General features: G+C 36.6%; 1 protein-coding gene across 19 annotated transcripts in view; it reads right to left on the bottom strand.

The window, feature by feature from the left end:
* The window catches only part of tnika (TRAF2 and NCK interacting kinase a), an 83,246-nt gene that overhangs the window by 54,547 nt on the left and 11,826 nt on the right, over positions 1 to 16,873 (bottom strand). For all 19 annotated transcript variants that reach the window (XM_028437413.1, XM_028437414.1, XM_028437417.1 and 16 more), the window contains exon 2: positions 3,898 to 3,963. In XM_028437413.1, coding sequence (XP_028293214.1) covers positions 3,898 to 3,963 — 66 coding nt within the window. The remainder of the gene's footprint in view (positions 1 to 3,897; positions 3,964 to 16,873) is intronic.

Below are 16,873 nucleotides of genomic sequence, written 5' to 3'. Positions count from 1 at the left end.
GTGTCCATCTTCACGTTCCCGTGACATAAACATGATTAGCCGCCCTCTAAACTCGTCCTTCCATTAATCAAAGTGAGAAACGTTCCGTCCTGAGGGAACGACGAGAAACTGTGATTAATCGATTATTCAATCAATGCTCCTGTCCATCACTTCTTCTTCTTCTTCTTCTTCTTCTCCGTTATATGACGTCAGACCGTATTTTGGGCACAAGACTGGGGAGGGGGGCGGAGCTTGTTCTGTCCCTGTTGCTGTGAGTGTGACACCATGTGAGGGGCAGAAAAACTAGAAAAAGAGCGACGCAATTCCCATAAACTTCATTAAATATTCACAAGCAACGACAAAGAAAGAGAAAGGAAGAGTGTGGGAAGCCTAGAGGAAGAGGAATAAATACTGATGAGAGAATAAGAGATGATAAAAGAGTCATGATGAGAGAGAGAGAGAGATGGAGGAGGTGAAGGAAGAATGTGTTAAATTATTTAACATTACCCATGTTCTCTATTTATGGGCCTTTCAAAGCACAGCCAGCGTGTGGAAGCTTCCTCTCGACAGCAGCGGTTTTCAACCTTAGGGGTGGGATACAGTTTGGGGTCACGAGACACTGGGAGGTGGTCAACAGAAGCCTTAAGAAACTAACAATTTCAGCTAATTTTTGCTTATTTTTACCCTTTTTCTGCATCGACACCAAACTCACCATATTTTAATCAATTTTCATCACTTTTTCTTGCCATATTTTTGATCCTTTTAATGTATTTTTGCTACATTTCTCCCGTTTCTGACACTTCTACGTCACATTTCAATGACTTTTCTACACATTTTTTCTACTTTCCAGACATGTTCAGCACTTATAAACCATTTCTACCACTTTTACACCTAATGTCACATATAATGACCCATTATTTTCACTTTTAACCTCTTTTCACCAGATTTTGTCCTTATTTTGTCCAATTTAACCACATTCACCATTTGTCATGTCCATTATTTGCCAGTTTAAACTAATTGTTCCAATATTTACACATTGAACCCTTTTTACCACTTTTTCTGTCTGTTTTTATCCACTCATTAGCAACTTTTAACCAATTTCTGTGGTTTTTAAAATCCCATTTCACCACATTTTCCACCAATTTTGGTCACTTTTAAATAATTTTATTTGTGATTAAAACCATGATTTCCATCTTTAAGATGACTATAATAATAATAATAAACGTTCCTGGATAACAGTGGATATTATTCAGATGAATAAATAAATGTGGTTATCACAGATTCATAGAACAATGGACCATCATTTTACTGACTTTATGGATGGACCCCAAAAATCTCTCCTTTATTCCCCCTTATAGATGGTCCTGTCTACATGTATATATACAAATATGAATACAATTATAAAAAGGAAAGAACATAAACTATGCAGCTTTAACAAAGGACAAAATTTACAGGAAACACTTTGTAAACGAGGGGGATTTTGAGGTTGTGACTAGAATGAGCTCAGAGAACAGATCTCTATCATTTAACTGGATGTGGTAATGGAACGGTTGATAGAGTCGTTATCACTGGCTCTCAGGCACAGCAGAGCAGGACCACCACCATAAAAACCCTGTGCTGACCATCACCATCTCATGCTCACATGCATGGATACACACGCACACACACACACACACGCACACACACAGAGTGTAAAACTGCCGTCATAGAGAGAGGTGTAAAAAGGAGTGATGTCTGAGGTGAATGGATGGAATGTATAAACAAGTGTTGTTCCCATGGATACAGAAAATAAAGTCAAAGTTAATTTGTTTTTATTAGGTGACAAAAATATCAATATATTTGGATTTATTTTTTAACATGTATTTTTTAAATTAGTCATAGTCTCTATATCCTCACTTAAAAAATAAATAAAAGACAACAAAATAAACAAAATGACTCAAAAAACCCACAACACAACAAAAAAAATCTGAAAAATATACCTTATAAAGTAGAAAAATATAGAAAATGATAAACATAAAATCACTCCAAAACCAACAAAACAACAAAAGTACACAGAATTACTCCAAAAACACACAAAATCACTGGAAATAACACAAAAATATACATTGTAAAATAGAAAATATACAACACGACAACAAATATACAGAGAAATAACTGTAAAAACCCACAACACAACAAAAAAACTAGAAAAACATACACTATCAAGTAGAAATAATACACAAAATGACAATATACACAAAATAACGACAAAAACCATAACACAACAAATACAATCAGAAAAATATGCATTATGAAGTAGAAAAATATACAAAATAACAAATATATACAAAATCACTCCAAAACCCACAAAATAACATTATACATATACATTATTAGTAACAAAATATAAACTGACCACAAATATATACAACATCACGCCAAAAAAACCACAAAACAACAAAAAAGAACAGAAAAATATAAATAATGACAACAAATATACACAAAACCCACCAAATAACAAAATAAATACACAAAAATATACATTATAAAGTATAAAATTAAAGGAAATTGTTTAATTATAATAATACAATGTTTCTTTAGCTGTCGACTGCCATCAAAGACATGAAACATACTGTACGACCAATTAAAAACCAGTGAGCAGTGAAATGTGTCAGCCTCCCAGTGTAGTGTATGTGGTGGGGGTGGGGGGGCGGGGCCTGAACGTCAGGCGCTAAATGAGCCGTGACTTTCACCTACACAACAAAGTGTCCAGTCAGCAACACACGGATACACACAAGTGTCATGTTTCTGCACACGCGGAGACGTCCCATTATTTATGGAAGGATGGAGAAGTCTGTCTGACCTCCGTCTGACCTCTGATCTCTCAGCCAATCAGCTGCAAGAACAGCTCACCTCCATCACAGCTGGACCCTCCGTTACACACACACACACAACAGACATGACATGTGCTCACAGAGGCTTCCACATGTCAACGTTACACACACACAAACACAAACGCACACACGCACACTTGAACAAACGCGTTTTATTCCAACGCTTGGAGAATCAATAGAGTGACAACACCAGTGAAGGAAAGAGGAAGTGTGTCACCAACATGGAGAAAAGGTTTCAACAACCACAGGAAGCAGCTGAGTCAGTCTGACATGGACACACCACTTCCTGTGCTCCAGTCCACCACAGGGTTTAGATCTAGTGACAGCAAAGAGCACGGATGTGTTTAGTGTTTGGAATCACCAAAAATAATGAAGGTATTACAACTCAATTGTTTTATTTTTACAAGTATTTGATGTGGAAACCACAACTACATGAGTTAAGACCCAGATTAATAACTTAAGTGTGTTAGCATATGTGCTAATTAGCAACAACTGTCCACAGGAGGTTTTTAAAGCGTTAAAAGTAACAGAAGTAATAAGTCAACAAAAGTTTTCCTCATTTTTGTAGCTTGTTGTTCCTGTTTCTATGTTTTTGGAGTTAGTTTGTGTATTTTTTTGTAGTTTTGTGCTATCAGAGTCATTTTGTTGTTGTTTTGTAGTAATTTTTTGTGGTTGTTTTGTGTGTATTTGTTGTCTTTTTGGAGTCATTGTGTATTAACTTTTCCATTTTTGTTTTGTGCTTGTTTTAAGTCATTTAGTGTGTTGCTTTTTATTTAGTTTTGTGTCCTTTTCTCAAATAATTGTTCTTCTTTTTGGGTGTTTTTCTTTAAATTTGTGTGTTTTGGAGTAATTGTTAGTATTTTTGCCGTTTTCTTTATATTTTTTTTGTCAGTTTCATACCACACAAAATCAGGTCAAAATTCATAGAAAATTGCCTTTAAATGTATTTAATATGAGCTTGTGTGGAAAAAGCCAAGCAGCGTGCTACCATAATAACTATTACTAATACTATTGTACGTTAGTATAAATGTGTTAAAAATCCTACCTTGTACACTTGCCCATACGTTCCATTTCCCACCAACTCAACCAGTTCAAAGATGCCAGCAGGATCCTGGAAAACAAAGAGAAGTGTTTAGTATTCACTCTGACTCCCACACTGCTCCATCTAAGGAAACATAAAAGCTACTGAACAACTGGGGTTAAATCACACAAAAACACTTAAAAACACAAACTCTAAAATGATGCTGACAGGAAGTAATAAAAAGCACACGTTATAGTCTAGAAGATAAATACTAATGTAAAAGCAAACAAATATCTAAACACTAGACCTAGAGGTTAGCTAGCTAAGTTAGCGAGCTAGCAGCCTTCCTCCTGCTAGAATACCAGGAGGAAAGCTGCTAGCTAGCTAGCTAGCTAGGCTGTAGTCCTACACTATAGATGTAAAAATGTAGATAGGATAAGTACGGTCATTGGCCGTCGCTCAGAATGCTCTGAAAATGGACGCCATTTTACCAGCAGCTAACTGGTCATTAATTTCATTTATATTGGACGGTGATTATGGGTTACAAAGTCGAGGGTGCAGTAATGGTTACAGGGGTCCTCAGGTAAAGGAGGGGGCATCTGAGCAGATCGCCTGTAGTAAATAGACGGTGTGGCTGATGAATGTGTTTCTCATTTATGCAGATCTTAAAAATAAAATTAAAACAACCCGTTCATGTCTGGAAGTCCCTTTAGTGTCCAAGTGTGTTATTACAATAATACCGATTAAGAAAGAAAAACAACAGAAAACATCTCAGTGTAGAGGATTAAAATCACCCTACGCTCAACTGTGCTGGTGAGAACCGTAGACGCCATGCTACCTAACTGTGCGCTAACTGCACACAGCAGCTAGCTTCTGTCCATGTTAATAATGATGTCAAATAAAGAAGTTTAGTATTTTTTTAATTATATTTTATTTTACTATTTTAAAATCTCGTTACTTTTATTGTATTATCATTATTGTTTTTATTTACTGACACGCTGTATGACAGAATGATTATTATGTACGTGGAGAGAAGCTAGCTGCTATGTGCATTAGCCTCTGGTAAGATAGTGGAGGAAGTGAAGGCGTTGCCATGGTAGTCAATGTCCTTTCTACTGTTTATTTCTATGTCCTAAACTTGCCGCTGGTTCCATGAATGTATTGTCACGCTGTTTGTGAGGATTAGCATGTTAGCTACATACTATTACTGTGTTTTCTAACATAAGAAAGTCAACCAATGATATTTATACCAAAACTGACCTTAGCAAGTTTTTTTTTTTCTTTCTTTTTTTTAAATGACCAGATGTTTGACATTTATTTTAACACTTGGGAACTTTATGAAGTTTATACATCAAACATTTACACACCACATTATTTACACACTTTGTCAACACAAATCTTAACAAAACCTTGACAAGTAAAGTCCTCAGACTGAGCCTAAAACCCACTGACCCCCCAAAGACCACACACTCGTGCACATATAAGCCCCTCCTGTTGCTACGGCGTTCCAACAATAGCTGGTATTCACTGTCCTTCCTCCTCTACGGCTCACCAGCTCCTGTTTAACATCCAGTCCATCTATGTCTTCCTCTCTCTGCACTCTACTTATCTCCTCTCTCAATGCACACCGTGCACGGTGCAAGGTGTGAACCGTGCACTGCACACCGTGCACCGCACATGGTGTGAACCGTGCACTGCACACCGTGCACCGCACACCGTGCACCGTGCATGGTGTGAACCGTGCACTGCACACCGTGCACCGCACATGGTGTGAACCGTGCACTGCACACCGTGCACCGCACACCGTGCACCGCACACCGTGCACCGTGCATGGTGTGAACCGTGCACTGCACACCGTGCACAGTGCACAGTGTGAGGTGATGTTGCCAACACTTCTCTCATTCCCACAGTTGTATCCAACCTCCTGCTTCCCTGTTTCCTTCCTCCCTATGTACACTAGCTCATTACTAGCTCATTACTGACTTCATATTTTACACTTTTACACTGAAAAACAACTACAGCCGTCATATGAACATTTATTGCCACAATCATTGTGTCAATTACAAGATAAAATGTCTAATGTAGAGTTTACCCATCTGATTTATATTTGTATATATTAAAATATTAGATATAATGTTTAAAGTAAAAAAATAATATTGTTTCTAATAGTATCCAAGACTTCTTAAAGTAAATAAAATTTAAGAGGTATTCATATTTTCAAATATCCAAAATTGTGGACAAATGGTTTCAGTGATAAATTCAAGTTGTTTACTTTCTTTACAAAGCTTAAAAAAATGTCTTAAGTATTAAATTATTCATGAATATTTGTAGTTGAGACATTATATGTATTTGATATATTATATACAGTATGTATATAAGGGAAGAGAAAGGATATGCTGAAAATAAAATAAATTAAATTAAATAGTTAGGTTAATGAACTCCTAAACAGGTGAACAGAGTCAACCTCATTTAATAACTTCATATTTATATACATGCTGGGAGTGTTAAGCTAAAACTTTAACAGAAAAAAATACCATAGAAATGTATGATATAGACCTAAAACATGTAGTCTGGGTCATATAAATATTTCCCATAAGGTCACCAAACATTATTGTTGAAAGCTTTAATTAGGCCACGTTCACACTGCAGGTTTTAAGGCTCAATTCTGATTATTTTTGTGTGCTTGTTAATATTTAGATATTAAACTTGTCTTCTATCAGTTTGGAGTATGAACGGAATGCGACCCTGAAGTGACTCGCATGAGCAAAAGAGGTCCTGAGGTACTACGTGCTCACGCAGGCACACACTGTGTTTACAGAACATAACATGAAGGCATCTGGTGTGTGTGTGTGGCACTGATAATATGTAGAATATAATAAACATGTATTAGTTTCAAGAACTAACTCTCCTTGTTATGTTATGTTTACTTCTGAGACGCAGAATTATGATGTTATCACATTTTGGTGACGTAAGGGTTTGATAGAATGTGACCTGGTCGTTCAGACAGACAAATATCAGATATGTGTCAGGTTTATATCAATATATGAAAGAAACAGGTACTGTTTCAATTACTGTTTGTACTGTTCACATAAAAATCAGATACTTGTTAAAATGCCACACAGCCATGTGATTATAGAGTGAGATTTTAACCAAATTATGAGCGTAATTAACACACTCAGCCATTTTGAGGAAAAACAACTTGTAAATATGCGATAATGTTCAAAATATGAAAGCAAGGTATTTCCATGTCAATCGATAATTTAAATTCAAGCAAACAAATGAATAAAAAGTGGTTCAGATTGATTTCCAAAGAGGAATTCTGTTTTTAGTGATCATACTCAAGGATCCAAGGTTGGTTCCATGTGTGTAGACATGTACAGCAGGCGTCCCTATTTTCTACCTTTACACATTCTGTACGTGTTTATTATATAATGTCCTATAGGGATGATGCTTGAGCCAAAAACAAGCTCACACCAGCATAAATCCGTCACATTTCATGGTCGGGTACATTATTTAAAGCGTCCTCATTATTGCTGTCTTTAACTGGGCCAAATCTAGAACCTTCTACCTCTGCTGACTCATGGTAATATCACCCACTTTTATTCAGAGCTACTCTGGGACCAAATGTGGAGTTTATAATGAAACGAGCGTCTTCGTCTCTCATTCAAGCATCTTTTTTTGTTCAGCTCTGACAAACCACACAGTCTTTATCTCCATCATGTCTCATTCACAGCTTTTTCTTCTTCTTCTCACTTTCTGAGCGTAACACGCCATGTCTGGGAATGTTCAGCTAACTTAGCAGACAGAATGTGCTAGAATATAGTGTGTGTGCTACTGAAGGACTGCAACGCTATGTTGACTCCGTGACTAAACGTCCTGGACACGTTTGAATTAAAAACATACGTAGGTTTGTGTTTCTAAACTTGAACATAGATGATCATAAATGTGACATTAACCATAGTTCAGCTCTACTATTACTCACATGTGCCTAACCATGGTTTACTAGTGCACGAGTAGACTTTACTAGTGAAGTAAAAAGTGTCACGAGTTGCACTAGTGAAATGAAAGCAGTGCTAGCTAAATGCTAATAAGGGGGCGGAGAAAGGAAATTCAGGCTTTCAAAAATCTTACAACCAATCAGGAAGCCAGATTTGGTTCTAATCCCTCCTACTTCATCAGCATTAGGTCTACTACTGTAGTACTACTAGTGAGATTGTGAGTATAGCCAACTATTAAACATTAGTTCTATGTAAAGTGTGTACTAGTAGTCTATTCACACTGATTGGGTCTGGTTCCAAAGGTCTACCCAGCCAACTGGAGATGTAATCCCGCCCAGTTCTTTAATGCTAGTGGACGACTTAAACCAATAAGAAAAACTAAAGTCGAGGAATAGAGTCGACACTATTTATTATTACACCACGTTTTACAAGTAAGGCCTGAGACTATGTAACACGTGTTCCATGTGCATCAAGAAGAAAAAGAGAAAAGTACATCCAGGTTTCTGCTTCTGTCATCGTTTAATCCTGCCTTAAAGGATCCGCCACAGTTTTTACAAATATGGCCTAAAACCTTTGAAATGTCCTTATTAGTAGATCTTTGCCTAACAAAATGCATTATTTAGCACTATATTCATTTTATTAACTTTTAAAAATGGGACTAGTTTACCGTTTGAGAGCCGCCATGTTGTAATGACATCATTGATGACGCCAATCGTTCCTTTCAGTCCATATAGTTTTATATGAGGTGAAGCATTCAGGATCATTTATCATCTTTTTCAGTCAAAATAACAACTTGTGCTGATTTGTTTTAATCTAAAAATCAGTAAAAGTTAAAAAAGTCGATGTAAAACTCTTTTGTTTACCAACATTTGATAAACAAAGTATGTGACCACAGGGGGCGACGGTTCCATCTCTGCTGTTTCATAGACGACATGAAGAAGAGAAGAAGAGCTCCGTGTTCATGTAAATACAGACAACCAGGATCTCCTGCTGCTCATTAATGCTGACCCAAGTAAAATCTGTCTGATGTAAAGAACCAGAGTTCTTGTCAGAAATGGTTGAAGGTTTGGTTTAATTATCCAAATTTTTGCTCTTTGTCTCTTCTCCAGCAGAGATGGAACAAACTGGTTTAGTGGTGGACTGAGTCTGAATGGGTGGAGAACAGCTGATCATTTTATCTCCTTGGTTTGTCTGGGTTTGGGTACAGAAAACAACTTCTGATCTGCTCCAAATAGCCTCTGGTGCAGTTCCATGAGCTAACCAGTTACTGTAACTAGTTACTGTAGCTAGTTCCATGAGCTAACCAGTTACTGTAGCTAGTTCCATGAGCTAACCAGTTACTGTAGCTAGTTCCATGAGCTAACCAGTTACTGTAACTAGTTACTGTAGCTAGTTCCATGAGCTAACCAGTTACTGTAACTAGTTACTGTAACTAGTTCCATGAGCTAACCAGTTACTGTAACTAGTTACTGTAGCTAGTTCCATGAGCTAACCAGTTACTGTAACTAGTTACTGTAGCTAGTTCCATGAGCTAACCAGTTACTGTAGCTAGTTCCATGAGCTAACCAGTTACTGTAACTAGTTCCATGAGCTAACCAGTTACTGTAACTAGTTACTGTAACTAGTTCCATGAGCTAACCAGTTACTGTAACTAGTTACTGTAACTAGTTCCATGAGCTAACCAGTTACTGTAACCAGTTACTGTAGAGACTTCTCTAGGCAGAGAAACAGAAACCTGAAGAAGAGGTTCTCATCTTCTCCATTTGTTATTTACCAACTTTCAACAAACGAGCAGTAACAAGTTTTCCTGCTTTTCCTGGATTTACAGCCCCAGTTCTCCTGATCACCCACAATGCTGTGCGCTCTACGTGATCACGATACTTCCTGGTTTTGATCCGCTCTGAGACCAACAGAAACAATGGCTCTAGACTGTTTGCTTGTTCACACCGACCAAACGAGGAGAACTATCAGAACAAACGAATCCTAGAGAGTTTTAAAAACTCTAGGACAGAGATGGACAACTTCTATAATAGCAGGGCCACAAAAATGTGAAGGCCAAGAATAACTAATCTGAGCATTAATACAAGTTTAAACACACACTCTTTGGGTTTTTAAATTCATTTTGTAGATTTTCTCGTCAATATGGCAAACTTATGTTGTCTTTTTGTGTGTTTTTCAACTCATTGTGTGTTTTTGTTGTACTTTTTCTGTTCTTGTTGTCATTTGCATGTCCATCCATCCATCCATCCATCCATCCATCTTCTTCCGCTTTATGTGGGGCCGGGTCGTGGAGGCAGCAGTCTCAGCAGAGATGCCCAGACCTCCCGATCCACGCACACCTCCTCCAGCCGTTCTGGGGGGACCCCGAGGCGACACCAGGCCAGCTCAGAGACATAGTCCCTCCAGCGTGTCCTGGGCCTCCCACGAGGCCTCTTCCCAATAGGACATGTCTGAAACACCTCCCGAGGGAGGCGACCAGGAGGCTTCCGAAACAGATGCCCGAACCACCTCAGTTGGCTCCTTTTGATGTGAAGGAGCAGCGACTCTACTCCGAGCTCCTCCCAGGTGACTGAGCTTCTCACCCTATCTCGAAGGGAGCACCCAGCCACCCTGCGATGGAAACTCACTTCGGCCGCCTGTATCCGTGATCTTGTCCTTTCGTTCATTACCCAAAGCTCATGACCATAGGTGAGGGTAGGAACGTAGATCCATCGGTAAATTGAGAGCTTTCCCCCGACTCAGCTCCTTCTTCACCACAACAGTCCGATACAGCGACCGCATCTCACGCTTCATCAGACCCTCACTCGTGAACAAGACCCTGAGATACTTGAACTCCTCCACTTGAGACAAGGACCCTCCACCGACCCATGTGCATGTATTCATTTTGTGTAGTTTTCGTGTGTCTTTGAAGTCCTTTTTTTTGTAGTAATTGTGTGTTTAAGTGATTGTTTAGTGTGTCTTTGTTGTCATGTTGCAGTTGTTTTATGAATTATTTTTTGTATTCTTTTTTAAAATCTTTTTATTGTTAATTTTTGTATATTTTTGACATTTTGTGCACGCTGCTGTCGTTTTATGTGTTTCTGTTGTTTTGTCTATTATGTTGTTCTCTGTTTAACTTCAAACTTCTTGAATTATAATTTAGTTTTTGGGGGCTGCATTAATAGCACTAATAGACCTAAAGTCAATGAAGGAGGAGACATTTGAACCAAAGTGTGCTTTTGTACGAGTAAACCTCAGTTGATACTGGTACATGTAGTGAGTATTAATAGAGATAAACTATAGTTAATATCACTGAAAACACATTAAAGCTTAAACTTATATGACAAAGCTTGAGGACCCACCATGAAACGAGCACCATTAAATATCCTGTTTTCTTTTTCATGTTAGATATGGATGAGTTTACATCATGTCAGAATAAAAGCAGCTCCTCTGTGTTTGTTTCTGTCTGGCTCAGCAGAGCTGTCAGCTCATTCTAACTTTTCCTTTTCCTGTTTTTACCCACACTCTATTCACTTTGTTGTATTCGACCGACAAATCCTCACATGCATGTTTTCGGAAAATATCACATTCACACGCAATTTTTCTTCGTAAACGGGTAAAAAGAGACGGAAATGTGAATTCTCACATTCTGAAATGAAAATACAGTATCTACACGACACAAACTTAATCCTCACACACGTTTTTTTTTTTTGACAATATCACATTTACCACTTTTCTTTACCATAATGTTAGCTTTAGCATGTGTAGCAAAGGCTTGGGTGTCAATTTTTGCTCAAAATCTCAGTGTGTGTTTTATTCAGTGCTTTTCTGCTGCGTAGAAAGTGAGAAAAAAAAATATACAAAACGACAGAAAAATATATGAAATCGATGATACAATTATACAAAAAGATATGACAACAAACATGCATAAAATTACTCAAAAAACACACAAGATGAGAATAAAAACACAAAACAGCAACAAAAATACACAAAATGACAGAAAAATATTTATGACAATAAAAATATGCAAAAAGACTGAAGTGAAATGGCAACAAATATGCACAAAATGACTCCAAAAACACACTAAACAACAATTAAAACACTAAATGACCCCAGAAAAAACTGAACAACAAAATGACCAGAAAAATGTATAAAGCAACAATAAAAATACGCAAAAAGACTGACATGACAACAAATATATACAAAACACAAGATGAGAACAGAAATACACAAAATGACATAAAATTATATAAAACAATAAAAATGTGCACACGTGTTGAAAAAACAAATCACAAAATAAACCCAAAAACTGAAATCACACAACAAGCGCACACAAAATAAATGAAAAATACACAAAATGACAGAATAATTAATGAATACGACAATAAAAATATACAAAAAGACTGACATGCACAACAAATATGCACAAAATCAATCACAAAACACACAAGATGGGAACAAAAATACACAAAATGACAAAAAATAAAAAATAAAACGAGCGTGCACAAAATAGCAGAAAAATATATAAAGCTTTGTTAATGCTCAGTTTGTGCAAAACAAACTGTAGAGACGAATAAAATAATTTATGATGCAGGTTTTAATATTCAGCAAAAACAAGCTCTGAGAGCAAAGCGAGAACAGGCAATCTCCACGCTACTGCTGCTAATGCTGCTAATGCTGCTAATGCTGCTAATGCTGCTAATGCTAAATGCAGGCAGGCTGGAGCTGCTCCACTTCATACGTGTCCTCAGGCCTGATAATAAAAATATAGCACGATATCATTCATATTTTATAGGCCACTTGGAGAATGAGCCCCCAGCACGTGTGTGTGCGTGTGTGTGTGTGTTCCATCTCATATGACTATAGTTTAGATCACGCCCACTTCTCCTTTTCTTTTTCATGTTCTTCTTCTGTTGAGCGCATCAGCTGATGATGATGATGATGATGATGATGATGATGAATCACAGCGTGCGTCTACATCAGACTAAGCAGAAACTAGGAAGTTTCCCTGATACAACTTTTAGGAAGTTACGGCAAAACGAGTCGACGTTCATGAGATTCTTTGAGTCCAGAACCATCTCTTCTTTTTCTTAAATAAATAAATAAATACATAAATTAATTAATTAATGAATAAATAAATAAAATCAAATAAGATTAAATTAAATAAAAATTATAATTAATAAAAAAAGGTTTCTAAACTTTGAATTCACATCACGAAAACATTCTAGCAGCAGCTTACTGTCTCACTTCTCATTATAGTTATTCTATAATATAATAATATTCTCATATTACCTCCAATTTTTTACATTGTCTCAACTGTGTTTCAGAGTTGATTTATTTCTGTTTCACCATATTTCAGTTTAGATGACTTTACTGACTATTAAAACGTCCTGAAATCGTACCAAACATGTTAAATAAGGTTGACAGAGTAAACTACTGTATTTATTATTATCATTATTATTAATATTTATTTATATGCGTCAGTGGATTTACGGAAGCAAGGAGCGTTACGCTGAAATCACGTGAGAAATTTCTGTTTCCTAATCTGATAAACACTCGTTTCACTAGAAAATAAAATGGAATTGTGTGATATGTAATGAAAGAGTTACATATCACACAATATGTAACGATATATTTCACATATCGTGTAACTCACGATATGTGAAATATGATATAGAGCTCATGATGCGAAATACGCACAGTATGATATAAAAAATGAAGAGAAACCAATTTTCGTTGAGGAAAAACCATTTGACTGTAAAAGTTGGAGACAGCGTGTGTTTATAAATAAAGAATGAAAACAAATACCAATCTAACGGCTTTTTTTCTCAAACATTAAAGTATGTAAATGTTTAGTCTGAAGGTTTTTCTACTTTGGAGTAAAAACATTGTTCACTTTGGTATAAAAGCATAAAATTTGGCAGATACAGATATTCTCTAAAGAACAATATTTTAACCAATCAAAAACTCAATATGGCGCCCATTTTTTAAAGATGGCCGCCATTGCTATTCAGTTGTTATTATATAACCAAAAAATACTCGGATCGGGCCAAACAAGGTGTCAGCGAAAAGACTTTTAAGTCGATGAAGAATCAGCGTTATCCTCCATCTTGTAAACAATGCAGTGTCTGAACTGCTACAGGAAGCAGGAGGGTCAAAGGTCATCGCGCTGCTGCGCTTTTTTTAAATTTTATTTTGTGAACCTTTACTTATTTTATATCAGCGTTTTTTAAATTGTGTGATTGAGTACGGGTTTAGTCTGCGTCATAAACATTCATTTCCATTTCGTTTTCAGTAAAATCCCACAGTGTTTACGTAGCGTGAGATTTTGAAAGAAATTATGATCAAAGTTGATAAGCTCTTGCTTCGGCCCACTCCTTCTGAGCAGAACTTTAACTGCTCAAATAAACAAATGAACTAAACTAAAGTTACACTCATCTCTATGCAACACAGTAAATAATTGCATGTAATGCGTGATAATGTCCCAAAAACATGCATGTGAGGTATTTCCGTGTCATATTGAGGCCTGATTTTATTTTTTAAGAGTGATTTTTCCATTTTTTTCTATAATAATAATCTAATTTTATGTAATATCTTTGAGGACACGTCCATCTGTGTGTTGTTGTTCTACAGGATTGTTTTACTTAACATTTAAACAGATGTTGTTTTCTCTCCCCGTACACTAAGGAGGATTAACTTTGGGCAGAAGGGACCGTGGATGGATCCATCAGTGGGAATATGTGGAATATTAATAATGGATTTTAGAGTGCAGCCCTGTTGTTCTTCTGAGAGCCACTTTACAACATATGTGGAGACTTTTCTGCCACCTAACCTTAATCCTCTGCACTGCGTTACATTCAGACCCAAACTCTTGTTCATTCAGAAGCTAAGCTAAGCTAACAATGGACGACTTGTGTGAATTCATTTCAGCCTGAATAAAAAGACAAATGGTCCGTTTTATCTGAATAAGGACTTGGATTACTGATGCTTTATGGGTCACACACTGTCTGTACATCACTATACGTTTAATCCTGCTATTATGCTTTTAAGCCCCAAGGAAGAGAGTAAAAGAGTGTCTCATTAAGACACATGTATGTTCATGTTTTTCATTTTATATACCGTGTCGTTTAAGACAGACATGCTCAGGGGCCACGTGCGGTCAATTTTGTGCAAACGCTATAAATAAGACTCTAAAAACACACGAAATGACAGCAAAAATACATTAAAATGACTAAAAAAAAATCACAATATAACAGCGAATGTGCACAAGATCATTCACAACACAAACAACCACAAAAAATACAAAACAACTCCACAAAACAATAAGAAAAAAAATATGGTGAGTTCTGACAAAAAGACAACAAATACACAAAATGACTCCAAAAACACAAATATTATAAGAAAAATGGAAAAGATTACTCGCGCAAAACAACAAAAACACGCAAATTGACGGAAAAATAGGCAATATAACTAACAAAACACACATTATGACAACAGAAATACACAAAACAACAAAAACACACTAAATGATCACAGAAAAAAAAACAAACAACACGCAGATAAAAACTAAAAATATACAAAATGACACGAAATTGCACAAAAATGACAGAAAAGTGTAAAAAAATGACATGACATGAAAACATATCACTTACAAAGCACATGAAATGAGAACAAATTCAAACAAAATTATAACAAAAATGCACAAAATTACAGAACAATATATAAAACGACAAAAAACGACACGCAAAAACAAACAGGACGAGAAAAAACAATCCCAGAATGACTGTAAAAAGTGAAATATATAGTGGTTAACCACTAAGCCACCGTGCGCCCCCATCAGATACCACTTCTGTTATCAACAAAAACACTTTTTATCTCCAGCTGTCACACAAACACATGAGAAACACAACTGATGGACAACACGTGGGGAAAAAAACACGTTAAAGGTGACGCAGCGCAGTTTAGTCAGAGTCTGTTGAGTTCCTCTAAAATAAGATGAAGTTAAGCATGAGTTTTAATCTTAGTTATAGAATTAAACGACCTGCAGCCATTGGAGGAGGAAGAAGAAAGTACTTTGTTCTTAGTTTGTAATGAATGTCACAGACCTTCACACGCAGACAGACAACGATATGAACAAGGCCCCAAAGCGCAGATGGTGATGAGGTTAAACAAAGCGGAATGAGACGGATAACAAAAACATGAAAAACCCAAAAAAAAAAAAACACTCATTATTTGATTTTTGTTTCCAAAATCAAAATGAAAAAACGGAAAACGTCTTGTTTTTCAAATTCAAGCTCTTTTGCTTCGAAACAGAAAACGAACAAGTTTATTTGTTTTCTCCATTAGCGATTGGCCAAAGTACGTGACCGCTTCAGAAGTGAAGCGTTACACATTCAGAGATATCTTTAGCTTTGCAACATTTAGGAGTCTCTAAATCCTCCTCAGTGTCTGTGAGGAGGTTCTGTGTTCAACACCAGCTAAAGAGAAAAGGACACGTTTCAGATGCACAGTTGGAAGCAGCCATCTTGTCATGCCAAACTGCCATTAGCATAGCCGTTAGCATAGCCGTGAGCATAGCCGTTAGCATAGCCGTTAGCGTCGGATGAGAGTACACTTCTGGGTCACGTACTTTGACCAATCGGTAATGGAGAAAACAATTGACGGTGTTCGTTTTTTGTTTTTCATTTTCTGTACGGAAGCAAAAGAGCTTGAATTTGAAAAACAAGGCGTTTTCCGTTTTTTCATTTTTGGTTTTGAAAACAAATATCAAATAATGAGTGTTTTTTTTTTGTGGTTTTCATGTTTTTGTTACATAATGATGAACGAATGATACACGGATTCTGTACCATGTGACCAGGATCACGGAACAACATGGCCTTCATGTTGGAAAATATCAAACGAGTATTAAATATTATGACGAGCAAACAAGATCCATTAAATATGTGATTTATTTTTCACTGAAAATGCATCGATAGAAGATGATGGACTGAAGCAGGAATTCATCTTTAAATGTGACATGATTT

Source organism: Gouania willdenowi, chromosome 22, assembly GCF_900634775.1.
Source record: "Gouania willdenowi chromosome 22, fGouWil2.1, whole genome shotgun sequence".
Taxonomy (NCBI): domain Eukaryota; kingdom Metazoa; phylum Chordata; class Actinopteri; order Blenniiformes; family Gobiesocidae; genus Gouania; species Gouania willdenowi.
Note: the sequence above shows the minus strand (reverse complement) of the source record. Positions and strands in the feature narration are given on the sequence as shown.